General features: G+C 45.5%; 1 protein-coding gene across 1 annotated transcript; it reads right to left on the bottom strand.

Moving 5' to 3' along the window:
- Positions 1-26,666, bottom strand: snu (ABC-type transporter snustorr). Its single transcript, XM_045769829.2, has 17 exons — positions 26,037-26,666; positions 19,510-19,644; positions 18,756-18,915; positions 18,145-18,299; positions 17,683-17,790; positions 16,977-17,070; positions 14,986-15,129; positions 13,732-13,890; positions 13,282-13,382; positions 12,506-12,701; positions 4,702-4,891; positions 4,098-4,231; positions 3,492-3,562; positions 3,199-3,287; positions 2,123-2,299; positions 1,282-1,408; positions 1-488 (listed from the first exon to the last, which is right to left on the bottom strand). The coding sequence occupies exons 1-17, from the start codon at positions 26,231-26,233 to the stop codon at positions 317-319; spliced, it is 2,409 nt and encodes an 802-aa protein (XP_045625785.2). The 5' UTR covers positions 26,234-26,666; the 3' UTR covers positions 1-316.
- Between the last annotated feature and the right edge of the window lie 1,133 nt (positions 26,667-27,799).

Below are 27,799 nucleotides of genomic sequence, written 5' to 3'. Positions count from 1 at the left end.
ATTAATTCTAGAATATATTACACTTATTATAAATTTACACAACGTTTCGAACCTACATGGTTCATTATCAAGTGAAGAGACAGTGATTGATTGATCGATGAAGATTAAGCCACCCAATCATGGCACGGGCATGAATAGCCCGTAGAAGGGACAGTGCTGGGCGTATAGGATTTACACCATTAGGGAGGTCATAAAACAAAAAGGCAAGGAAGAATAGGGGCATAAATGGGTGAAGGATAGGGGGGACGTAAATAGGGAAGAAGCATATACAAAGCTTCGTACATACATATAATGTTCCCTGGAGATGAGAGGATGCTCACTTCCTGATCCTGATGGCTACGAGGGTGATGGCCAGGTGGATGAAGAGCCAGGCCACAGTGATGATGTAGCCGAGGTAGACAGTAGGGTGGGTGATGTCCCAGCCCTTGTACAGCACGGCGCGGATAGCCTCGCACGCGTACGTTTGAGGCAAGATGTACGACACGTACCTGTCGGAACGGGCACCATCTTTGTCAAAACTATTCTTTGTGGAACGGATTACCAGCTAACATAACTGAAATACTCTATTCATGCATATTTGTAAATTTATACAAGCGGTAAATTTGTATAAACTGACGTAACGTCAGCTTACACAAATTTGCCGGTAATTATAGATATTGGATCGTTTCAAGGTAATTAGACATAATATATAAATTGGGTTTGGATATAGGGGCTGCCCTATATGAGCCAACAAATAAAAGGCCTACAATTTCCATATTTTTTATGTTTTTTTTCAAATTTTACGATGAGGCTGCAATGTTAGGCTAGAAGCTTGCTTACTTATTCTCTCCTCGCTAGGCTAAAGTGCTCATGATGATTTCAAGCTCGTTAAATGATGGGAATTGGCTGGTTAATCAAAGCTTGAGAGACTTGATCAGTGTTGTTAGGGAAAGGAGTGTGGTCAGTTAGGTAGGCTGACCTTGAATTTAATTTAATGATGATATTTAGGTCTATTTCTAAGCACTGGAATCAAAAGATTTTTCAGTACAGCTGAAAATTATTATACTGATTCGTCAATACTGCTACATCAATACTGCTCATGAATACTACTGCATCAATATCGCTGCATCAATACTGCTGCATCAATACTATTGTATGAATACTGCTACATTAATACCGCTACATCAATACTGCTAATATCAATACTGCTATATCAATACTGCTATATCAATACTGCTCCATCAATCCCGCCACCACCTGATACCCCTCCCCCCTACCACCACCACGACCCCCACCACAGACCTGAGAGCCACAGGGATGCCCTGCACAGGCCAGACTATCCCTGAGAGGAGCAGCAGGGGGTAGAATATCCCCAGGGCCATCATGATTGCTGTGTTCTCGTCGTTGGAGAGCGCTGACGTCATCAGCCCTGCAGAACAAGAACAATTGTATAATTTAAGCAATAAATCTACAGAGAAAAATCTAATTGCTTTAAAAAAATGAAGCGTAATAAATCCTATTGAATTAACTAACCGTCCTGTATACAATTTATATATATATATATATATATATATATATATATATATATATATATATATATATATATATATATATATATATATTTCATGGTTCGAAATCCCATTACAGTCCAAATCTAGTTTCTGTAGGTCATTTTCTTTTATTGTTAAAAGAAAAAAAGTCACATTAATCACACCTGCTCATAAACATTCACGTTTTCTATGCTTGGGGTCCATCGGTTAAGTTCGGGTGTTTTAGAAATTTAGAACACCATTTTCCCTCCGTTGTGACAACCACGTTTTAAGGGCTAGACAATGTACAATGTTTATTTGTTGTGTACTTACATTCTTATGTAGCTGTAGAAAGTTAAATTCACGAAAGACCTGGGTAAATACTGGTTTGGAAACATGGTTGCTCGTTTATGAAACCAATTACCGGGTAACAATAGGCATGGGTTAGCCGGAGTGTTTCAAGCGTAGGTGAGACATATAAACAGTGGATATATATAAATAGGAGCTGCCTGTAACGGGTTGTTGTTGTTTAAGATTCGCTGCCTAGAACAAAAAGTTCCAAGTAGCACGGGCTATGGTGAGCCCGTACAGGCTTTGTGCGCGGACTCACTCACCGAAGGTCATGCCGCAGAAGCCCTGGAGGATAGAGAGGAGGACGACCCATAGCATGTTGCCCTCACACGGCAGCTTGAACACCGGGAACATGAACACCAAGATGAGCGCGATCTGCACCAGCATCACCAGCATCTGTGTGGCCAGGTGGGCCAACATCACCTCGCTTGACTGCACACCTGAAACCATGGACCTTCTGTTAAGTTACGGTCCTGTTGGAGACCTAAGTGAATTAGACAGTCCCTGAGGACTGTCTAATTCACTCATAAACCCCCCCCCCCTTCTATAAACCTCTCTTCATAGACCCCTTTCTGTAACTTTCTCACTCCATAGAGTGAGTTCTCTTTCTCACTCTTCTATAAGGTATCTTCTCATAGACCTCTCTTCTATATCCTCCTCTCCTCATAAACGCGTTATATAACTTCCTCATAACCCCTTCATACTTCTTCTCGTCCTCCTCCCCCCCCCCGGCTCAAAAACACCTCCCTGCTCATGCTTGCACTGTGCCCGTCTCCTCCCAACACCTGACGTCTGTCTGTGTGCTGGTGACGGTGTTGTAAACTAGGCGAGCGCGGCTCTGACGTCCTGTGGATCCCTATAAACATCTGTCGCTCTGTTTACAGTTGACATGTGTGGCTTGTTTATGCCTCGGGGTGTGTGTGTGTGTGTGTGTGTGTGTGTGTGTGTGTGTGTGTGTGTGTGTGTGTGTGTGTGTGTGTGTGTGTGTGTGTGTGTGTGTGTGTGTGTGTGTGTGTGTGTGTGTGTGTGTGTGCGCGTGCGTGCGTACGTGCGTGCGTGCGTGCGTACGTACGTACGTGCGTGCGTGCGTGCGTGCGTGCGTGCGTGTGTGTGTGTGTGTGTGTGTGTGTGTGTGTGTGTGTGTGTGTGTGTGTGTGTGTGTGTGTGTGTGTGTGTGTGTGCGTGCGTGCGTGCGCGTGCGTGCGTACGTGCGTGCGTGCGTGCGTACGTACGTACGTGCGTGCGTGCGTGCGTGCGTGCGTGTGTGTGTGTGTGTGTGTGTGTGTGTGTGTGTGTGTGTGTGTGTGTGTGTGTGTGTATGGTAGAGAGGCATACTCACCAGAGACCCACGACCGGTCAAGGAGACCTTCCTTCCTCTCGATGATAAAGGAGAGAGCTGTCAGCCCCACCGCCATGAAGTAAGTGATCCTGCCAAGATAGGAACAGGCCCAGGTCAAGGTCTAATGAATACCGGATTAAATAATAGCATGATGTACACAGGACTAATTCATATCGTCATGCAAACAGCCCTGCGTAATGAGGTAATGCAACAGATCTTATCAGATCGCATTAATAACCCTCCAGAGGGTGATAAGTTATATGCCCAACACCACACTTGCTGGCAATACATACGTGAGGATGACACCCGGGGCCATAAACTCGGTGAAGGAGGCGCCAGAGGAACCATACACTGGTTGGTTGAACTGTGGAGTAAGTCTTATGATCAATGTTATGTATTATATTGAGTTCGTGCAAAGTCAGCTGGAGGTACACGAATATTTGTGGTACAGTTAAGGATACATGTGGAACCAGCTTGGGCCATAGGAAGATGTGGTACAGTATAGTGTACACGTGGAACCAGATGAGGCTACATGAATTCTTGTGGAACAGTGTAGGGTAAGAGGTAGCCTATCAGCCAGAGCTGCAGTGATCTGTGTTCTTGTGTAGCCCGCCAGCTCGGGCAATAACAATAAAAGGTGTGTGGTGGTCTATGAAGGCCTATACAAAGCCATATGAAGATAAATGAAAAATTCAGGGAGGCTAGACACAAAAAATAAACTTAACTCTTTTTAAAACACGTGGGATTATTTGAGGTAAATCTTGAACCAGCACGGTTTATGAGAACTTATGGAATATTTGAGGACACATACAGAACCGGTTGAGGCTACGACTGAACTTGTAAACCTATGTGAACATGTAAGTGGCAGGAACTGGTAGGGACATGCAGGGCAACATTACCTTCAGAGGAAAAGACAATTTACTGACGTCGATGGTAATGTTAAGGAACTCTTCAGGTATACTTATCAGTTTCTTTATGAATCTATCAAGAGAATTCAACAGCTCGTAATCCAGAGTAGCCGTAATCTCAGAGTCTGAAAGGTAATAATAGTTCATTAGTACATATAGACACACTTCATCATAGCAAATGCACAAAATAAGTTCGATTAGTGTTTTATCAACAGAGGCTGAAGGCCAGTTACTTTGGACTAGCTTCACCCAATGCGTCAGGATGACACATTGGGGGTGTGTGTGTGTCATAGGCTGCTCAGCGGCGGCCACATTGTTTTCCTATAAGAAATACCGGCATCATCATTAAAGTTGTTTCAGTTCTTTTTAATAATAAATATTCTGAGTGAAGGGGCATTACACCTACATCAAACATGTTTCACTCGCGGAAAAAAGGCACAGTAATTTTATCGAATCTTTGAACATGCTGAAAATCTCCCTATCACAATGTAAAACTTGTACGGCCCATTTCATTAAATGGTCAACTAAAAGCAATAACAATCGCAAGACCTTCAACTTGCATCTACAATACACTCAAATTACAAGTTCCACTCACTAGTGATGTCCATATATAGATTGATCTTGCTTTGTTCCTTGTCCTCGGGCTTGATGACGGGAATAGTGTTGTTATTATCGAGGTAGAAGGCAATTATGCCTTTAGTGAAGGACTCGTTGAAGAACACGAGACCCCAAGCATCCCCGTCCACCACCGCCTGGTAGCCATCCTCGAAGCTCTCGTAGAAATTCTGCAGTAAATGTGTAAGTATTGGTGCATTAGAAGTGTAAATATTTGTAAGTGAAGACTGCCCGCCTGAAGCTTGCCACATGCCTTCCGCTTTATAGATGTGGGTTGAGATTTTTAAGCCACGATATTATGGCTTATTTTCAGCATATTGGTAATATTATTGATAATATAGGTATTGAAGGTTGAGTTTGATTCGTATTGATTGATTCCTCTACTGGGGGTAGGGTGGGGGGGGTTGGTCATCAATGACTGTAACCACCATTAGGCTAGTACTAGTTCAGTGTGTGTGTGATTTTGTAGCCTAATTAACATCAATTTTTGTCATCATTCAAACATTTATAGCAATTCATATGGTTTTCACAAGTATATACGTATCTACACATGTTATCATGCATGGCCAAGTCAACAACGGCTTATTCCACAGCGTGCTAAATAGCGCGCTCAAAAAAGTCAAACGAAAGCCTTAACAACTTCCAGGGTAGAGAATCATAATTGCCTTTGAGGGATTTGGCACACAAATTTGTTTCCTTCAGAAAATTAACATCTTGAAAAATGATCTGTCTATTCATATGTATTTATATTTCCTTATAAAAAAGGAATTCCATACTTTCCAGGGCGAGTCGTGACCGTTTGAAGACCGCGAAAAGCCCTCAGTGCCGTCGCAGCTGTCATGGAGGGCGCACGTCACTTGACCTTTCGGTAATTGGCCGCGGACTGTCGCGTTCGTTATGTGTTGAATTACTCTACTGTAGTGATCGTTGAGCCATTAATGACGACCAGCCGTGGACAGTTAAGCCAATGGCTATTGTGCGTTCCTAGTTTGCGACCGCGGGAGACAGGATAAGATTGAACATTGTGAACCAAAGTTCAGTGTAGTGTCGTAACTTTTACCATTGTTCACGAGTGCAGCTAAAGACAAACGAGTTCCATATTGCACATTCATAAAATAGGCGAAACAAATTTCAAACATGTGTGACGCAAACACGATTACAATTTGGAATTCTGAAGGACATTATAAAACTGAAAGAGGCAAACCCTCGACCTATCCCAAGCAATCCTAGGTCTAACATATATACGATGTTAGGGGCCTAAATTTACTCTAGCACATGGAAGGGCTACGAGGATCAGGAGCTGGGATAGGAATGAGAGAAGGAACGGTGCCCAATCACTTTTAACCATCGGGTATCGAACGCCGACCTGCAAGAAGCGAGATCGTCTCTGTACCGGCGTCGTACACCAGCTGCCAGGTGGTGTGGCTGGTGTACACTAGCTGCCAGTGGTGTGGCTGGTGTCGTACACCAGCTGCCAGTGGTGTGGCTGGTGTTGTACACTAGCTGCCAGGTGGTGTGGCTGGTGTACACTAGCTGCCAGTGGTGTGGCTGGTGTCGTACACCAGCTGCCAGTGGTGTGGCTGGTGTTGTACACTAGCTGCCAGTGGTGTGGCTGGTGTCGTACACTAGCTGCCAGGTGGTGTGGCTGGTGTACACTAGCTGCCAGTGGTGTGGCTGGTGTCGTACACCAGCTGCCAGTGGTGTGGCTGGTGTCGTACACTAGCTGCCAGTGGTGTGGCTGGTGTCATTTACTACCTGCCAGTGGTGTGGCTGGTGTCATACACTACCTGCCAGTGGTGTGGCTGGTGTACACTAGCTGCCAGTGGTGTGGCTGGTGTCGTACACCAGCTGCCAGTGGTGTGGCTGGTGTTGTACACTAGCTGCCAGTGGTGTGGCTGGTGTCGTACACTAGCTGCCAGGTGGTGTGGCTGGTGTACACTAGCTGCCAGTGGTGTGGCTGGTGTCGTACACTAGCTGCCAGTGGTGTGGCTGGTGTCGTACACCAGCTGCCAGTGGTGTGGCTGGTGTCGTACACTACCTGCCAGTGGTGTGGCTGGTGTCGTACACTACCTGCCAGTGGTGTGGCTGGTGTACACTAGCTGCCAGTGGTGTGGCTGGTGTCGTACACCAGCTGCCAGTGGTGTGGCTGGTGTTGTACACTAGCTGCCAGGTGGTGTGGCTGGTGTACACTAGCTGCCAGTGGTGTGGCTGGTGTCGTACACCAGCTGCCAGTGGTGTGGCTGGTGTCGTACACTAGCTGCCAGTGGTGTGGCTGGTGTCATACACTACCTGCCAGTGGTGTGGCTGGTGTCATACACTACCTGCCAGTGGTGTGGCTGGTGTCGTACACTACCTGCCAGTGGTGTGGCTGGTGTCGTACACTACCTGCCAGTGGTGTGGCTGGTGTCGTACACTAGCTGCCAGTGGTGTGGCTGGTGTACACTACCTGCCAGTGGTGTGGCTGGTGTCATACACTACCTGCCAGTGGTGTGGCTGGTGTCGTACACTACCTGCCAGTGGTGTGGCTGGTGTCGTACACTAGCTGCCAGTGGTGTGGCTGGTGTCAAACACTACCTGCCAGTGGTGTGGCTGGTGTCGTACACTAGCTGCCAGTGGTGTGGCTGGTGTCATACACTACCTGCCAGTGGTGTGGCTGGCGTCGTACACTACCTGCCAGTGGTGTGGCTGGTGTCGTACACTAGCTGCCAGTGGTGTGGCTGGTGTCGTACACTACCTGCCAGTGGTGTGGCTGGTGTCATACACTACCTGCCAGTGGTGTGGCTGGCGTCGTACACTACCTGCCAGTGGTGTGGCTGGTGTCGTACACTAGCTGCCAGTGGTGTGGCTGGTGTCGTACACTACCTGCCAGTGGTGTGGCTGGTGTCGTACACTACCTGCCAGTGGTGTGGCTGGTGTCGTACACCAGCTGCCAGTGGTGTGGCTGGTGTCGTACACCAGCTGCCAGTGGTGTGGCTGGTGTCGTACACTAGCTGCCAGTGGTGTGGCTGGTGTCGTACACTAGCTGCCAGGTGGTGTGGCTGGTGTCGTACACCAGCTGCCAGTGGTGTGGCTGGTGTCGTACACTACCTGCCAGGTGGTGTGGCTGGTGTCGTACACTACCTGCCAGTGGTGTGGCTGGTGTCGTACACTACCTGCCAGTGGTGTGGCTGGTGTCGTACACTACCTGCCAGTGGTGTGGCTGGTGTCGTACACTACCTGCCAGGTGGTGTGGCTGGTGTCGTACACTACCTGCCAGTGGTGTGGCTGGTGTCGTACACTACCTGCCAGTGGTGTGGCTGGTGTACACTACCTGCCAGTGGTGTGGCTGGTGTCGTACACTACCTGCCAGTGGTGTGGCTGGTGTCGTACACTAGCTGCCAGTGGTGTGGCTGGTGTCGTACACTACCTGCCAGTGGTGTGGCTGGTGTCGTACACTAGCTGCCAGTGGTGTGGCTGGTGTCATACACTACCTGCCAGTGGTGTGGCTGGTGTCGTACTCTACCTGCCAGTGGTGTGGCTGGTGTCGTACACTACCTGCCAGTTTTGTGGCTGGTGTCGTACACTAGCTGCCAGTGGTGTGGCTGGTGTCAAACACTACCTGCCAGTGGTGTGGCTGGTGTCGTACACTAGCTGCCAGTGGTGTGGCTGGTGTCATACACTACCTGCCAGTGGTGTGGCTGGCGTCGTACACTACCTGCCAGTGGTGTGGCTGGTGTCGTACACTAGCTGCCAGTGGTGTGGCTGGTGTCGTACACTAGCTGCCAGGTGGTGTGGCTGGTGTCGTACACTAGCTGCCAGTGGTGTGGCTGGTGTCGTACACTACCTGCCAGTGGTGTGGCTGGTGTCGTACACCAGCTGCCAGTGGTGTGGCTGGTGTCGTACACCAGCTGCCAGTGGTGTGGCTGGTGTCGTACACTAGCTGCCAGGTGGTGTGGCTGGTGTCGTACACTAGCTGCCAGTGGTGTGGCTGGTGTCGTACACTACCTGCCAGTGGTGTGGCTGGTGTCGTACACTACCTGCCAGTGGTGTGGCTGGTGTCGTACACTACCTGCCAGGTGGTGTGGCTGGTGTCGTACACTACCTGCCAGTGGTGTGGCTGGTGTCGTACACTACCTGCCAGTGGTGTGGCTGGTGTCGTACACTACCTGCCAGTGGTGTGGCTGGTGTCGTACACTACCTGCCAGTGGTGTGGCTGGTGTCGTACACTACCTGCCAGTGGTGTGACTGGTGTCGTACACTACCTGCCAGTGGTGTGGCTGGTGTCGTACACTACCTGCCAGTGGTGTGGCTGGTGTCGTACACTACCTGCCAGTGGTGTGGCTGGTGTCGTACACTACCTGCCAGTGGTGTGGCTGGTGTCGTACACTACCTGCCAGTGGTGTGGCTGGTGTCGTACACTAGCTGCCAGTGGTGTGGCTGGTGTCGTACACTAGCTGCCAGGTGGTGTGGCTGGTGTCGTACACTACTTGCCAGTGGTGTGGCTGGTGTCGTACACTACTTGCCAGTGGTGTGGCTGGTGTCGTACACTACTTGCCAGTGGTGTGGCTGGTGTCGTACACTAGCTGCCAGTGGTGTGGCTGGTGTCGTACACTAGCTGCCAGTGGTGTGGCTGGTGTCGTACACTAGCTGCCAGTGGTGTGGCTGGTGTCGTACACTAGCTGCCAGGTGGTGTGGCTGGTGTCGTACACTACTTGCCAGTGGTGTGGCTGGTGTCGTACACTACTTGCCAGTGGTGTGGCTGGTGTCGTACACTACTTGCCAGTGGTGTGGCTGGTGTCGTACACTAGCTGCCAGTGGTGTGGCTGGTGTCGTACACTAGCTGCCAGTGGTGTGGCTGGTGTCGTACACTAGCTGCCAGTGGTGTGGCTGGTGTCGTACACTAGCTGCCAGTGGTGTGGCTGATGTCGTACTCTACCTGCCAGTGGTGTGGCTGGTGTCGTACACTAGCTGCCAGTGGTGTGGCTGGTGTCGTACACTAGCTGCCAGTGGTGTGGCTGGTGTCGTACACTACCTGCCAGTGGTGTGGCTGGTGTCGTACACTACCTGCCAGTGGTGTGGCTGGTGTCGTACACTACCTGCCAGTGGTGTGGCTGGTGTCGTACACTACCTGCCAGTGGTGTGGCTGGTGTCGTACACTACCTGCCAGTGGTGTGGCTGGTGTCGTACACTAGCTGCCAGTGGTGTGGCTGGTGTCGTACACTAGCTGCCAGGTGGTGTGGCTGGTGTCGTACACTACTTGCCAGTGGTGTGGCTGGTGTCGTACACTACTTGCCAGTGGTGTGGCTGGTGTCGTACCCAACCTACCAGCTGAAGCTACACACCATGACACCCACGTCAAGCAAGTCAATCGCAGCCATGCCTTCAGCTGTGGTAAGTACAAATATTTTATATTTGTTTATATTTCATATATCTCACTACACAGGTACGTAGACAAAATTTCAGTTCAATTTTTATATTTTCTTGGTGGAGCCTAGTGTTTTTAATTATCATATTTATATTTGGTTAAGCTTTTCTAGGCCTTCCATAGTCATATAATAACAACTAGAATTGTATTCTTATTTTACTGAATTTCTTATTTTTAAAATAAAAAAAACAGCCCAAGATGGAAAGCCCCCAAATACCAAATCGAAAAGGCAATGAATATTTTCTAAAGTCTATGGAGAAAATTAAATGGCTTTCTCCTTGAATGAGAACAGTTCAACCTGTCCTCTCCACTAGTACGTCTCATTTTGCACGTTATGGTCCTCATGAAACAAATTACAATTATGAAAAACATCGGTGCTCAAATATCCTCCTTTTCTATACATCATTAGGTTAGGTTAAGTAGGTTGCTTAGGGTTGTACATTTTTGGGTAGGTTAGGAGGTTGAATTTTGTTCACTGTAGCAGATCAAGAGAACGGGTTGAATAGTTAAATGTTTTTGTGTGGGTATAAAATTGGTTTACAATTTATCATGAGGATAGCGTGAGCCGCCTCATGCCTCACAGTGCGTTTATATCCCAACTAATTTCAGAATCATTTTACAGTATATGTTAATAACATAAAGTATACTTATAGGAATGCGGTGGCAGTAATAATAGTATTGTGGTGGTAATTATAATGTGGTGGTAATTATAGACTGATTGATTAATGAAGATTAAGCCACCCAAGAGGTGGCACGGGCATGAATAGCCCGTAAGTGGTAGATTTTAGGGATTGAGTGATCCTTGGTCGTTGACCAGACCACACACTAGAAATTGAAGGGACGACGACGTTTCGGTCCGTCCTGGACCATTCTCAAGTCGATTGGTCGTGAAAGAATATACTGGGTGGTGTGCTCGTATCTAAATCGTCAGTCCTTACTTTATTATTATTATTATTATTATTACTATTTTCTACCACAGACGTGGCCACACAGTTACAATGCTAACCAGCATATATACATTTTCTTCTGTCCTCCATGGACAGGGTGAGAGATTTGTCAAACATACAGTTCAGGAATTTATTGAACAATCAACCACAGAAGGTGATTGTAGTGCTTTTAAAATGCTGGGCTAAGCTACATACGTAAATACATAGATACACAGATTTATGTATGGTACATAAAGTGTTCGATGTGTCTTTTACATAGTGTCATTAATGTGCATTTACAAAGGCGAAACGTAACTCTGATCAGCTTCCACATATACTTTATACACATACATACACACACATATACATACACACATACATTTGTCTCTGTTACTCTGACAGGGTGAGATAGCTGATAGAGAAAGTAGTGTGCAATTAAGAACTTAACCACTGAAGGTGATTAAGATGCTTTTACAAGCTCCGGTTATATAGTTATATCACATACATTGATCCTTATATTGTATAAGGATCAATATATTGTATATACACATATATATTGTATATACAATATATTGTATAATACATTACATGCTCAATCTAGGGGTACAAGTCCAATATGTCATCAAGTGTTCCAGTACTCATATAATAGTTACTATGTGATTTTTATCGCGGGTGAGGATACTGCTTAATAGTATTTATGAGGGTGTCCAGCTGCTGGACATCTTTTGGTAATTATAGTATGGTCGTGGTAATTATGGTATGGTGGTCGTGGTAATTATGGTATAGTGGTCGTGGTAATTATGGTATAGTGGTCGTGGTAATTATAGTGTCAATAATTATAATGTGGTGGCAGAAATGATGTATTCTATTATGGTTTCAAAGTTATGTTTTGCAAAGTTCCTGCTGTTCTTTGTTCTCTGCTATTCAAAGTTCTTACCTGTTCTGTTATCCTAGCTATAATGTTATCAGTAATAGTTGATTATATGAATGCTGACAGAAATGGTCGATTGCAATGAAAACATGTTAATGATGGCATAAAAATAGTTGATGATAAAGATAACATAATCATGATGACAAATTATTGATTATGATGATAAGTGATAACAGAAATTGGTTGATTATAATGATGATAACATACTAATGACAAATGGTTGATTATGAGGGTAATAAAATAATAAAGGTGATAAATGGTTGATTATAAGGATGATAATATAATAATGACATAAATTGTTGATTATAATATCAAACTAATGATGGCAGAAATGGTTGATTATATTGATAATTTGCTAATGACGACAGAAATTGTTGAGTATAGTGATAACATGCTAATGATAACAGAAATGTTTGATTTATGAAGATGATAACATAGAATTGATGAATGAAATAGTGGATTATTGTAAAATGACATCGTTATGCATCATTATTTCGGCAGAAAGTCATTCCTCCTCACTCACCTTGTCAATTGTTCTGCTGTTGAGTTCATTGATATAGATGGATGAGAAGTTGAATAAGGGGTTGTGGAGGGGTGGTCCGGGGAAGCCGATGTCGTAGTTGACGATGGCCATTGGGAGGTTGTAGGGTGTTCCTCCCACCGTCAGACAGAAGAGTACCGTCTGTAGGGGCGGCATGAGGAACGAGAACAACAGGAATCTGCAGGAGGTGATGCAGTGCCGTCAACGGAAGAATATGATTATAGCATGTATAGGACAGATAAGATTTAGATTTAGAGTTAGATTTTTTTATTCAGGTAAAGGTACATACATTGAAGACAATACTTGCTATGGCATGTATAGGACGGATAATAATGTTTAAGGTGTGCGAGTAGACTCGCCTGTTTGTGCATGCAGGACTGAGCTTTAGCTGTTGGGCTCTGCCTTTCTCGCCGCCTGTTGTCTGATGCAATGACTCCTGACCTTTTTTTTTAATTGTTAATGGAATGTGTGTGTTTTCTTAGCGATTCTTACCTAACAGAGTTTGCAAGACAGAGCTTCGGCTCTTGGACCACGCCTACCCAACTTTCGTTCGTTGAGTGTAATGTGTACTCGCCTATTTGTGTTTGCGGGGGTTGAGCTTCAGTTCTTTGGTCCCGCCTCTCAACCGTCAGTCAACTGGTGTATAGGTTCCTGAGCCTGTTGGGCTCTATATGTGTGTCTACATGTGTACGTATGCGTGTGTGTGACATGTACACATAACTGTGTGTACATAAGGGATAAATAAAAGACAAACTCACCCAATGTTCCTCCAAAGGCGAATGAAGTTCTTCATGAGGAGGGCGGAGAACCGGTCATGGGAGAACATCCTCTCGTACTTAGATGTCTGCACCCAGGGGTCCTGTGTGTGTGCCAGAGGCTCGTGTTATGCACTGTTCATCATCTGCGCGCGCACACGCGTGCACACACACACACACACACACACACACACACATATGACAGAGTACTGGGAAGACGGGACACCACAAGCGTACCTCTCATCCTGTAACTACTCTTAGATAATTACACACACACACACACACACACACACACTTTCATACGAACAAATTGTGTACGTGTGTGTGTATATTCACTCAATTAAGAGTGCACACCTAAAATAACTTACACATATCTGAATTACGATTTTTTGTAATTATTCTTGCCTTGTGGCCCCACTACCATTCACCAACAGAAACAACCTAACAAATCACCATCAAGATGCTATCTTCATCGGAGTCTCTCAGGGTCACCAGGCCAGTGTCGGGGTTAATCACCTCCTTGAGGTCAGAGGTCAAGCCCCGGGCTGCTGGAAGTGACCCGGAAGTGACCTTCTGAACTGGTAACCCGTCTTCCTCAAATGCCTTGTTATGCTGGAGGAAGATTTCAAAGTTAGACGCTGAAAGGAGTGGAATTAATCATCTTATTTTCATATGTCGTATCAATAATTACATTATTAGTTTTTTGGGGGGTGCGTGATAATAGTCCACAATAGATAACTGGCCAACCAGCAAGCATACTTTAGTCCTGAACATTATCTAGGATAAGAGTAAATTATCTGTATACTGTATATACAATAAGAGCCAGAATCATCCCACTACACTGTCAAATAAATTCCTTGTAGTTCATAGCATTTGTACTCTACTGTAGCTTGAGTGGCTGTGTGTGTGTATTCTAGGCGTTTCGGCATATAAATGTTAAATTATTTATTTTGCCAATGTGTGTGTCGCCATTCAGATTGTAAGGTCTATTTTATTATATTTATGCCTAAACATTTTATTAATTATTTAGTTGTTCAGTAGAGATGGAATTGTAACTATTTGTATAAAACTTCAGAAACAGAAATCTGTGAAAAGTTCAGTGTACATTTGTAATTCCTTTAACTCAGTTTTCTTTATATAATAGTATATAAATCCTGTGTAACCCTAGAAGGGGGCAACAGCTTCGAACTACATCAAGCCAATTGAAGATACGTTTGCACCCACAGGGTAATAAACCCCTGGGGCCAGATTCACGAAGCAGTTACGCAAGTACTTACGAACGTGTACATCTTTCCTCAATCTTTGACGGCTTTGGTTACATTTATTTAACAGCTTACAAGCATGAAAACTTTCTAATCAACAGCCTCCTGGTGCTTCGGAGCTCATTAACTGTTTAATAATTGTAAACAAAGCCGCCAAAGATTGACAAAAGATGGACAGGTTCGTAAGTGCTTGCGTAATTACTTCGTGAATCTGGTCCCAACCCGGCGATGCCGTAAATACCAACACCTTAGTTAAGCTAAAAAATCATCAGCAAAAAAAAATCCTCAGGAGTAATGGAGATTTTGGCAAGCTGCCGGCTTCCTGTCCCCGTCGAGGTCACTAGAGATGGTGGCCCTCTTGGAAATTTTGTCTCACAAGACTATTCTTCGCGTGACCTGGCACTACCGGCTTGAATTAATGACCCGTGAGCGGCCATCTACTGACCTGTCCGAGTTTTAGGTCGTCCTCGGCGCCGTCCTGGAGGCAGAGCTTCAGGAATATGTCCTCGAGGGAAGGAATAGCAAAGTGCTGGATGAGGCTGGAGGGAGACGTCTCGGCCAGTAGCCGACCTCCTCGCATCAACCCCACCTGTGGTCGAGGGTGAGGATTGTAGTGGTGGGGTGGTTACTGGTGCAGGTGGTGATGTTGATGGTGATGATGCTGGTGGTGGTAGTGGTGGTGGATATAGTGGAGGGAAATATGTGACAGGTGTATAGGTGTGATGGTCATCATGCGGTAGTGGGTGCTATGATATTATCTTAACATAAATCAGAAATTGTATTTAGTTTACCGCAAACCCCTGACTGGTTCCCAAAACTTCCGTTATAAGAGGGAAGCCCACCAGTCTCACTCGGCCCAGCACAGCACCGATCTTGTGCCACGTAAGTCCACTACGGGCTCACCATAGTCCGTGCTACTTGGAATGTTCCGAGTAGCTGAATCTATAACAGCAGTCTCACTCGGTCTGTCTACTTACCTTGTCCGGGGATCAATGTCCCCGGTCTCTGACCAGGCCTCCTGGTTGGTGGTCTGGTCAATGAAGCTGTTAGAAGCCTCTGCTCGCAGTCTGACGTATGAATCACAGCCCGGTTGATCAGATATCCTTTGGAGATGTTGATCAAGTTCTCCCATGAACACAGAGATCGGCCAGTTATGCCTCTTTTGTAAAAAAAGATTGAAAAGTCTTAGGCCCCCCCTGATGTTGGTAGTTCTCTCTCAGCGAACATTTTGCACCTTTGCTTTTAAATGGGGATATTTTGCACTGCGGTTGGAATCCCAGACCAGATCATGACTTGTATCGTGAAGAATATCTCAGGTCCTCCAGTGACCTAAGTTTACTATGACTCATCAAGGATTTACGTGTTCACTTACGAAACCTGTACATCTTTCATCAATCATGGTTGCTTAGTTTGTATTTATTAAGCAAATTATGAGCTACGAGACTTTCTATAACAACAATAACATTTGGTCGAGAATGACCTTACTACGTTTTACAGATCATAAACTGCTTAATAAATACAAAGTCGCCATGATTCCGGATGTACAGACTTCCTAAGTGAACACGTAAATGCCTAATGAATACTGACCCTAACCTGCAAAATACCTTTAAGGTAAACTGCACCCACAATTGTCAACACGTTCGTAAGATCTGATGTACGTCTAATTTGTAGTGGTTTTACTGAACCAAAAGCGTACGAATGTAGACCAACCCATCTAACCCATGGAGGCCGGTGCTCCTTAATCCCAAGAAACGTGTAAAGTATGGTGCCTTAACCATAGGCTGAATGCCTATGGTTAAGGCAAAGGGTTAAGGCATTTTAACTATGGTTAAATGCCAACAATCGACTTGAGAATGGTCCAGGACGGACCGAAACGTCGTCGTCCTTTCACCTTCTAGTGTGTGGTCTGGTCAACATACTTTAGCCACGTTATTGTGACTCATCGCCTGCATATGGTGCCTTAATTTCAGTGAAGACCAACAAGTCTGACGCTAAGTGTCCATATAGTTCACCCGATTTTGGGTTTTATGAGGGCAGGTTAGGTTCAGTTAGGACAGGTCAGGTTTTGTTAGATTTAGTTAAGCTAAGTTAGGTTTGCTGCAATATAAAATCCAATAGATGCGAATAATGGATGCAAACAGCATTTTGGTAAGTACGATTATGTACTGTGTACAATTAAGCATTGCCTTCTTAAAGCTAATTTTTATACATGACAAATGTTGCGATAATGGAAGAGTATTCAGCCTATTCTCTCAGTGTGCCACTCCGTAAAAAATACAACCGTATTGCCTCGCCAGAAACATACGAACTCCATCAACCCACATAACGTATCGAGTCGGATGCATATAATACATCAATATTACTTGTGCTGCTTTGATAGTGATTCGTCGCATTTTTAACGGTTTGTAAAATAATGTTAGCTGAGGAGCGCCATACCCTGTCTGCCTGTCTGGCCTCCTCGATGTAGTGAGTGGTGATGATGATGGTCGTACTGGCTGTCTTGCACACGTCCAGCAGATGAGCCCAGATGCTGCCAAAAACAAATGATCATTTAATAATGGTATTTAGTTCATAGTTGATCAGACCACACGCTAGAAGGTGAAGGGACGACGACGTTTCGGTCCGCCCTGGACCATTCTCAAGTCGATTGTACACATTCCCAAGTCACAATCGACTTCAGAATGGTCCAGGACGGACCGAAACGTCGTCGTCCCTTCACCTTCAAGTGTGTGGTCTGGTCAACATAATTTAGCCACGTTATTGTGACTCATCGTCTGCATTTAGTTCATAGCTCTTGAGAGGTACAAGTAATTGCTTCAGTATGTGTGTGTATGGATATAGAAGGTGTTGCAAGGGCAGCAGTGATGATAGTAGACGTATTGCTAGCAATATTTGCACTGTTGTTAGTAAGAAAAGATGTAGGCAAAGAAATAATTGTGTGACTCACGTGGTGTATATTCCCGAGCCTGACGGGACACTTTAGGCAAACGAAAGATATGAGAGTAGTGGGTTGGTAGGATGGGAGGGGAGTGGATGGAAGGGAATGGATGCAGGCATGGTATAAGGAAAGGAACGGAAGGGTAATATTGGGGGAGGGGTGTTAGTTTAAGGGGAGAGGAGGAGAGAAGAGAATGAGACCCACCTGCTCCTCAGTAGAGGGTCGACACCGACGGTGGGCTCGTCAAGGATTAGCAGGTCTGGTTCGTGGAGTAAGGCCGCTGCGAAGCTCACCCTCCTCTGCTGCCCTCCGCTGTGGAGACGCCAAAGCCTTGTCAGTAAGCCTCCGGCTACTGCTACCTCTTTGACACAGTTTTTAACTATATATTTTACGATAGGCCAGACAATTTATAGTGGGCACTTGAAGCTTATACTTCAACCGGAGTTAATACGGGTGCTGGCAACCTTATCTTAGAACCAAAAGTTTCAGAAAATTAAAAATGATTTGTGCTTTATGGTACTATCGGGATTATTCTGTGAGCTCAAGTATATTTGGGTCTCTTTCTGACCTGCTCTCTGCCCTCTCTGGCCTACCCTCTGCCCTCTCTGGTCTACCCTCTGCCCTCTCTGGCCTACCCTCTGCCCTCTCTGGCCTGCTCTCTCTGACCTGAGCTGGCTGACAAGCCTGGTGGGGTCCGGAAGGTCGAGGAAGTTGACCAGGAACTTGGACTTCTCCGAGATACTTTTTGAGTTCATCTGGTGGATCCTGCCGAAGTACCTTAACGTCTCCAGGATGGTGAACTCTTGATACAGAGCCAGCTCCTGTAGTAGGGAAGGTCGGGGTTAGTGGAGTTGTGTAACCTGCCTACCGTGTTTTCTGCCACTATCTCTTGGGAGCATAAGGACACTGACTTTAGGAACTATTCCCTATGTCACTATCGGGACTATTACCGTCTGGATTATGGATATAGATCATTCTCTCGGCCTCAATATTCTTAATAGGGCTAAATGTACCAAGTGTGTTCTTAGCGAATATTTACTGTAGGACAGTTATCAGTTATCACGTCTGCAAGAATGAACACTGTTAATTTTCGTACTCTTAGTCTGTGTCTGTGTAGTCATCGTGGACTCAGCTGTGACTTGTGTGTATTCATCGTGAGACTCATCATGTGCCCTGTACAGGAATATTTTGCTTAGTCTTATCAATGGCTAATTACGTAGTATAAACCCTCACCTGGGATATGTATGGACTGTACCTGGGGGCATATAGGACTGTACCTGGGGCATGTAGCCGACTCGGTGGCCAGGAACGGCGGCGGCAGATGTTCCTGGAGGAAAGCCGTAGAGGAAGATCTCTCCCTTGTCAAGCTTGAGGCGGTTTACCAGACACCCCAGCAATGTGGTCTTCCCGCACCCGCTGGGACCCAGCAGCCCGTAGCTGTGGGAGAGGGGTAACTGAGGGTTAGGAGCCTGTTGTTGTTTAAGATTCGCTACCCGGAACACAAAGTTCCAGGCAAGCACGGGCTATGGTGAGCCCGTAGTTTGGGAGCCTGGCAAGCACACACCCAAACGTGAAAATGAAGACTTGTCAACGTTTCGGTCCGTTCTGGACCATTATCAAGTCGTGATAATGGTCAAAGATGGACAAAAATGTCGTCACTTCTTCATTTTCAAATTTGTGGGTTGGACGTCTAATTTTCAACCATGTTATTGTGACCCTTCTGCAGCCTGGAAATATATAGTGGTGGCATATTACCTATAAGACTCTTTGGCATTTTCACACACTCTTGGCCTCTGTAAGGCATTATCACACTGTTGGAACCAATGAGCCTATTCACCGTTAAGTGTTTCAAATGAGTTCTGCAGTATGACACTATTACATGAACTCTGGAAGGTATAACTTTATCATTACTACTCTACCATGGCACCCCTAAAAGCCCTACAATACCATCACCACAATCTTCCCTGAAGAGCCTTACAGTGCTCTCATATGGCATCCTGCAAAGCCAAACAACATCCTCACTACACTCACATGGCACCTTGGGGAACCCTCATGTCCAGGCTCTCCAAGACTGCGACCTTCTTCGACCTGGACCCGTAGGACTTGTAGCCTTTCTCAACCACCACCACATTCCCGGTCATACCACGGAGTCTGTCACGGCTGCAGCTGTCAGGAAGGAGGATGAGAGGCGCTGCAATGCGTCAGTCAAATTATATAGAGCTAGTGACCCATAACAATAATAATAGCATAATATCAGTACTATCAATAGGATAAAAACCCACACGTTTATGTTAAGAATTATACCAAATCTTTCGCCCTCTCCTGAGTGCTTTGTCAAGGTCTGAGTGTGTGGTTAGGACGAGACTTGCATCTCAACGACTTGATTAGTCGTTGAGATGTGAGTCTCGTCTGTGAGAAGACATTATAATTACTTAATATTATTAATAATTATAAGTAGATTAAGAGTAGACGACGTTTCACCTTTAATGGCTTTATATACAGGTCTCATAAAGAGAAAAACGTAAGGAGGGTATTATTACTTAAGATCATAAAGTTTTAATTAAGTAAAATGTAGAGAAATGTTGAAATTTTCTTCATTCTGTTTGATGTAGTGTTTCATAGCTGCGGATTCTATACACTGTCTCCTAAAGTTGTTTAACTCTTTGTCGATGAGTTTAGCATCCTTGTGGATCATTAGGTCTGGGTTCCCATGTATGAAACAAGTTTTGTTGCCAGTGGCCTCGACAGGTATACTTGCATTCATAAATTCTTGCATCTGATTTTCAGCATGTTTCACCTCCTTCCATTTTATCTGAACTGTTGCAGGGGTAAAATATTCACCCTGGATGTAGTAACGCTGATGCTAAAAGTTCGACTTTTGATAAGGATTCTGATTTTTTTTTTTTGAGATATATACAAGAGTTGTTACATTCTTGTACAGCCACTAGTACGCGTAGCGTTTCGGGCAGGTCCCTGGAATACGATCCCCGCCGCGAAGAATCGTTTTTTCATCCAAGTACACATTTTACTGTTGCGTTAAACAGAGGCTACAGTTAAGGAATTGCGCCCAGTAAATCCTCCCCGGCCAGGATACGAACCCATGACATAGCGCTCGCGGAACGCCAGGCGAGTGTCTTACCACTACACCACGGAGACTGTAAACAACATTATAACAGATGGCTTGTGCATAATCCCTATATTGGCTATGGTTAAGGTAATGGGAAGTTGTTTGCTGCTTGTCTTCACAACAGGATGAATCTTAGATCTGTTTGTTTTGTTAACATCACTAATCCTAGTTCCTCGCTTTATTTTGTTGGGGACAGTCAGCCTACCCTTCCCCAAGGTCGAACCACTGACCCTCTCCAGGATGCAACCTATTCCAGTTTCCTAACAACCTGGAACTCATCTACAACTAGATGAACAGAGGTATCGGGTGCAAGGAAACTTCCGTAAAGTTTCGTCCTGCTGAGGAATTGAAGCCAGAAGCATACGGTTGCTTGTCGATTGCGCATAATAATAATAATAATAATAATAATAATAATAATAATTTATTTAGGAAAAGTACATACATAGTTGCAGAGTTACATTACAAACATTCTGTTTGATTTAAAGATAGAGGTAGTACATACAATACCTAAAGCCACTAGTACGCATAGCGTTTCGGGCAAGTCACTAAGTCAATCACTAAGCCAGGGCAAGTTTCGGGCAAGTCACCAAGTCAATCACTAAGCCAGTTAAGTTAAGCCCCGTTGGGTCTGGCAGATAACAGAATGGGTAACCGTGCGGGCAGCCTCGCCCTTGTATAGGAGAACCTCGATAAACCTGACAAACTTCCTACTACCGACAGTGTGGTACCAGAAAATCATATCTCAGAGCACCTAAACACTCACTTGAGAAGAGTTTACCCCTTCATCATTTTATTCCGTTTTCTTCTACATACAGAGTAAAAAGTATAGAAACTAGTTCAATGTTTGAGGGGGTATCTTATCTATAGGAGAATGGGGATGACCAGTGTTTAAAAATGGCAAAAAATCTGGACTCCTGGTTCAACCTTGACGAAGAGTGGACGTCTGGATACTCAAGGTCTAATGGCCTGAGGTCACAGGAATGTCTGTCGATTTTTTTCCGTTTTTCCAGTTGGATCTTGTGATGGAGCGACGGTCTCCGCCGCCGGTTTGGCCAAGAGGTGCTGCTCACAGCGGGTTTTGGTGGGCTCCTCGGAGCGGGGTTTGCATCTGTCTCGTACATGTATGTATACATGTGTATATGTGTTACATGTAACATTAACAATTGTGTAACTAGCTTCACAAGATTGTCACTTGCTTAGCTAAACGAACTAGCAGTCTCCGTGGTGTAGTGGTAAGACACTCGCCTGGCGTTCCGCGAGCGCTATGTCATGGGTTCGTATCCTGGCCGGGGAGGATTTACTGGGCGCAATTCCTTAACTGTAGCCTCTGTTTAACGCAACAGTAAAATGTGTACTTGGATGAAAAAACGATTCTTCGCGGCAGGGGATCGTATTCCAGGGACCATAGGATTAAGGACCTGCCCGAAACGCTACGCGTACTAGTGGCTTTACAAGAATGTAACAACTCTTGTATATATCTCAAAAAAAAAAAAAAAAAAAAAAAAAAAAAAAACTATGGGGTTCAGTTCCTGAACCGATTGTGTGCCTCTGTAACCTTTTCCACCACCGCCCTAATAAAGATATGAAGTGGAACATTAAAAATGTTGCTCTGCCATATATCTTTGGAAAACGTTTTTGCCCGATTGGGCTCGAGCTTAGGAAGGGCCAACACGGATCTAATGTTAGGCTGTGACTTTGTCTTTATAACTTTCGATTACCCAGAGTTCACAGGGCACCTGATGCCTTTAATGTCTGGGGTCACTGGATGTCGATAGTCGTCCGCTGGTTCTCTGTGTGGGGTTCGACGTTTGGGGGGACCCAAAGCGGCCACCAAACGTTTGCCTAATAATGTTTTTCATCTGCCGCAAGACACACTGGTTTGTCATTGATAGGCGGCGAGTTTACAGCCGCGGGTGTTTGCGGCTGTAAACACGTTCCCTCTGCAAGGGAGCGCGGGGCACAGATGACATTTATGCTGCCTGGGCGTCTAAATCAACAACAACAAACTGTCCAAAAGTCACGCTATTCTCTGTCATCGCTGCTCATGAAACAAGCCTATTCTATCTTAATCTAACCCGCCTTACCTAATAAAAATAATTTAGTTGTATATATATTGTGTGTTGCGTTATAGTCTTAACTCTAGGGGCAATTTTTGTATGCAGATGATGATGAACAGTCTGAACAGTTTGAACAGTTTGTTCAAACTAACACACTTCTCTTGAGGTTATCTTGAGATGATTGCGGGGCTTAGCGTCCCCGCGGCCCGGTCCTCGACCAGGCCTCCTTTTTGTTATACACACCCCCTCCCTCCGGGGAGCAGCCCGTAGAAGCTGTCTAACTCCCAGGTACCTATTTACTGCTAGGTAACGGGCATCAGGGTGAAAGAAAAATATTGCCCATTTGTCTCCGCCTCCACCGGGGATCGAACCCGGAACCTCAGGACTACGAATGCGAAGCGCTGTCCACCCAGCTGTCAGGCGCCTAATAACGTACGTAACGAACGTACGAATCTGGTTCGTTCTTCTCAAGTTCAAGTTCAAGTAAGTTTATTGAGACAAGAAAAAAAATAATACATCTCAAAAGGATAGAGTAGCTTAGGCTACTTCTACCCCCATACATTCTTCTCCTGCTTCTAATGCTGCTGGTGTCTATTCTATTTCCTGTTCGTCTTGTCCTCTCCAATACTTTGGTGCAACTGGCCGTACACTTAATGACAGACTTAAGGAACACAAAAGAAGTGTTAAGTCTGCAGACACTAACAATGGTCTCTTCTGTCATGTTAGGGATTCTAATCATCCTATTGATTGGTCTTCCTCTAAAATAATCTTTCCTGCCTCTACTCTACCCAGACGCCGTCTTGTTGACGGAGCTCTGATACACAACCTACCCAGCCTGAACCTGAGTCCTGGCTTTGTTGTTGTTGACTCTTCCCTTTTCACAGTTTATACTCAAATATTATAAACTTTCTAACAAACGTGACCTAACATAAGCCTACCCATTCTTTCTCTTTTTATTCTTTTACTTTCTCTTTCGCTCCCATTTACTCCTCTATAACCCTCTACATACTCTTTATTAGACCTATCTTTTGCCATGCCTCTAAGATTTCCTCCTCCTCAACTCTCTCTCTCTTGCCTTTCTCGTCTCTTCACTTACGGGCTATTCATGCCCGTGCCACCTCTTGGATGGCTTAATCTTCATCAATCAATCGTCTCTTCACAATCGACTTGAAAATGGTCCATGACGAACCGAAACGTCGTCGTCTTTTCATCTTCTAGTGTGTGGTTTGGTCAGCAATTTTTGTATACTACTGGAGTGGATGGGTTATATCCACGTACTTCACTCAGATAAAAAGCCTTGGACTTGGCTCGGAGGACCTCGATAAGGCTCGAAACAAAAATAACTTGTAGCAACAAATAAATAAATAGCCTTCAAGTCTACAGCCGACCTTTAACAGGAGATAGCTGAGGGCCAGCTCGGACCAGGGCGGGGGAGGTGGAGAGCTTCGGTATGATAGTAGATTATGAATATTGTGAAACTCGCATGACAAATACCCGTCTCTCTCTCAACTAACCCGAATGTACCTGAGGAAGACTTGGCCTCGCCGAGGGCACGAAGCCGGGCGGCCTGTCACTGGTCCTCCAGTTTATCCTCATGATTTTATCAAGTTGAATTTTGTAATTCATCTGAGTTTTGGCATTCACGGCTTCGGCGGTTACACAGGTTTATAACCCTATCGGTGAAAAAGCATCGTTTTTCTGTTGACCAGACCACATTAATGTTAGGATCGACGTTTCGGTCCGTCCTGGACCATTCTCAGTCGACTTGAGAATGGTCCAGGACGGACCGAAACGTCGTCGTCCCTTCACCTTCTAGTGTGTAGTCTGGTCAACATACTTTAGCCACGTTATTGTGACTCATCGCCTGCATCTGTTTTCTGGTTTCAAGCCGAGCGTGAAACCATTGCTCCTTGCTTATGTTACATCTGACCTTTCAAAGAAGTCTGGATCAGTTTTCACCAAATTGTCCAGTATTTTAAACGTTTCGATGAGATCAGCCCTGTCAGTTTGACAAGTTTCATTCCGTACAATCAGTACAATTCCAAACGCCTTGAGTAACGAGAAATGTTGGAATGTAAAGACATATGTTTACAAAACAGCATGTAACTAAATTTAAATCATAGTTCCCTTAATATAATCCAGCTAAACTAATCTTGTGTTATCGGGTGATTTATCAGTGGTACGAGGAATGGGTTCGGGTGTATATGGCTCATTTGGGGGGAAACATTCTCCGGTATCATGTCTGGTGTACCGCAAGCCATCTCTTATCTCCTTCAGTCTTTTGATCTTGAGTGGGGTCACAGAAGATAAAACTCCCATGGTGGATCACATTGATGGTGTGTGTGTGTGACCCAAGCTGTGCCTGGGTATTGAACTGGAACGGTCAATTAAAGGTCACAGTCATGGGATATGTCCTGGAAATGCGAGAGGTCACCGAGGAACACAGAACTTGTACTCTGGAATTTGTAACGCTTTCTAGAGTCCAATTTTGTTTAAAGGTGATATAAAGAATTAATTTGTACAAGAGGTTGGCTCCCAGAAGCTGAGATTTTGAAGTGTGTGTTCTAACTCAGACCCAGCAGGTAGTGTAAGTGTCTTAGCTCAGACTTAGCAGGTAGTGTAAGTGTCCTGACACAGACCAAGCTGGAAGTGTAAGTGTCCTGACACAGACCCAGCTGGAATTGTAAGTGTCCAGACACAGACCCAGCTGGAAGTGTAAGTGTCCAGACACAGGCCCAGCAGGAAGTGTAAGTGTCCTGACACAGACCCAGCAGGTAGTGTAAGTGTCCAGACACAGACCCAGCTGGAAGTGTAAGTGTCCAGACACAGACCCAGCTGGAAGTGTAAGTGTCCAGACACAGGCCCAGCTGGAAGTGTAAGTGTCCTGACACAGACCCAGCTGGAAGTGTAAGTGTCCTGACACAGGCCCAGCAGGAAGTGTAAGTGTCCTGACACAGACCCAGCAGGTAGTGTAAGTGTCCTGACACAGGCCCAGCAGGAAGTGTAAGTGTCCTGACACAGACCCAGCAGGTAGTGTAAGTGTCCTGACACAGACCCAGCAGGTAGTGTAAGTGTCCTGACACAGACCCAGCAGGTAGTGTAAGTGTCCTGACACAGACCCAGCAGGTAGTGTAAGTGTCCTGACACAGACCCAGCTGGAAGTGTAAGTGTCCTGACACAGGCCCAGCAGGAAGTGTAAGTGTCCTGACACAGACCCAGCAGGTAGTGTAAGTGTTCTGACACAGACCCAGCAGGAAGTGTAAGTGTCCTGATACAGGCCCAGCTGGAAGTATAAGTGTCCTGACACAGGCCCAGCAGGTAGTGTAAGTGTCCTGACACAGGCCCAGCAGGTAGTGTGCGTGTCTTCGCCTTACCTGGGTTTGGTCGTGTCCGTCTTGGGTGTCGGGTTAACCATGACGAAGCTATTGGTCACCTGGTCCAGTCTAGTAAGTGTCACGTCGTTCTGAAGCGTTTGAGTCGTACGCTCGTTCATGCTGATGACTTCCGTGGCTTCCGTGACGCTGTAGACAGCGGTACTGCTGCTGGTCTTAAAGATCGCCAACTCGGTCATCCTGGCGTCAGAGATTTCCCGCTAACACAAGTGGCGTTAGACTCACTAACGCTGTTGTCTACAGGATGGTAATCAGAAATATATCGAAGGCACGCGAGTACATCTAGTCCTTCATAAACGATCTGTAAACTGTTTATAAACACTGCACTAATGATGAAGAGATAGTTAATCTTTGGGTTTAAAACCTCAGTTAGTTCCTTCGTAGCTTCAGTAGTGTAAGTCTTAAGCGGATTGTTGAAAGTGTTCCGAACGCATGGAAGTCTCTTGAAACGCGACACGTAAAACGTTCTGGGAAGGACTTTCGGAACCGGACGAAGAGCCTCTGGTTCCTCACAGAAAGAGAAGAGTTCCTGGGCGCGAACGATCGGGTTGTGAAGAGTGACCAATGCACAGGTCGAAGCGAGCAGCGTATCAGGCACCAGCGTGTGTGTGCGGCTGGCCGCCTGCCACTATCTTATCTAATGGCTCCCTGATACCCTGGCAATGTTTAGTACCAGTTAGATCGCTCGTGTGGGTAATGGCTCTTTAATAACCCCCCGAGAACCCTTACAACACTCTAATACTTATTTGAATGGTGTTGTAGGTCTCATATCTAAGGCTGGGGGTTCTAATACTTTAGTTGTGTCAGTCTCGTTCTCTTACAAGGCAATTCAATCAGCTTACATAGTTTTGGTACTTCTTTGTACTTCATATGTGTGTCACGAGACGAGCGTTACGTCTCAAGAGACTAGTAGAGGTGTTGCTGATTGATATTTGATATTTACAGTGATGTAATAACATTGTAAATCATACAGGCAAAACACAGGTCTTCAACACCAAGTCAGGAAACATAACAAACAGCTTTGTCAATCACTATCATTGTGATAACGAAAGAAGGAGATCTTGGTTCGTGTGTCCTCTACTTATCAGTATTCATTAAGCAATATTTCTGACCAGTGCACATGTACTTTCCCTTCACCTGCTGTGTACTTGATGTTTCTCTATTTATCACCTTCTTCCTGGCTATCTTTTTCTCGTACAATATTACCAGTTGCAATATGGCCAACAGCCCACAGTGGTTATCCAAGGAGTAAAGTGTTTAAAGCAACATCGCACAGCTCAAGCATATCCCAGCCACTTGGGCTGGACGGCAGAGCGACGGTCTCCCTTCATGCAAGTCTGCGTTTAATCCCCCCGGACCGTCCAAGTGGTTGGGCACCATTCCTTCCCCCTGTCCCATCCCAAATCCTTATCCCGACCCATTCCAAGTGCTATATAGTCGTAATGGCTTGCCTCTTTCCCCCTTGATAGTTCAATTCCCATTAAGCATATGACCCCTTTGCGAGGTGTCTATACATTGTAAGTAGTAAGTGTCTATACATTGTAAGTTGTAGGCGTCTATGCATTGTAAGTAGATCCTCTGCGACGGGGGTGTCCAAATGGACTGTGCCTGATATTAGCCGCGTCTGATATCTTTCTAATATCTTTCTAAGTGCTCTATCTGCATTTAGAAAGGGAACCAAAATTTCGGTTCACATCAAAATTTACAGATGTAGTTGAGAGTTTAATGATGAAGAAGGCTTCATA

Source organism: Procambarus clarkii, chromosome 92 (assembly GCF_040958095.1).
Source record: "Procambarus clarkii isolate CNS0578487 chromosome 92, FALCON_Pclarkii_2.0, whole genome shotgun sequence".
Classification (NCBI taxonomy): Eukaryota; Metazoa; Arthropoda; class Malacostraca; order Decapoda; family Cambaridae; genus Procambarus; species Procambarus clarkii.
This window is presented reverse-complemented; position numbering and strand designations above follow the sequence as displayed.

Excerpts from the sequence above, each read along its gene's own strand:
- snu (XM_045769829.2), bottom strand. The coding sequence starts at position 26,233 with ATGACCGAGTTGGCGATCTTTAAGACCAGCAGCAGTACCGCTGTCTAC. Across the intron at positions 18,300-18,755 it reads GAGTCGGCTACATGCCCCAG|GAGCTGGCTCTGTATCAAGA; the intron begins GTACAGTCCTAT and ends TCCCTACTACAG. Across the intron at positions 13,383-13,731 it reads ATGAAGATAGCATCTTGATG|GACCCCTGGGTGCAGACATC; the intron begins GTGATTTGTTAG and ends GCACACACACAG.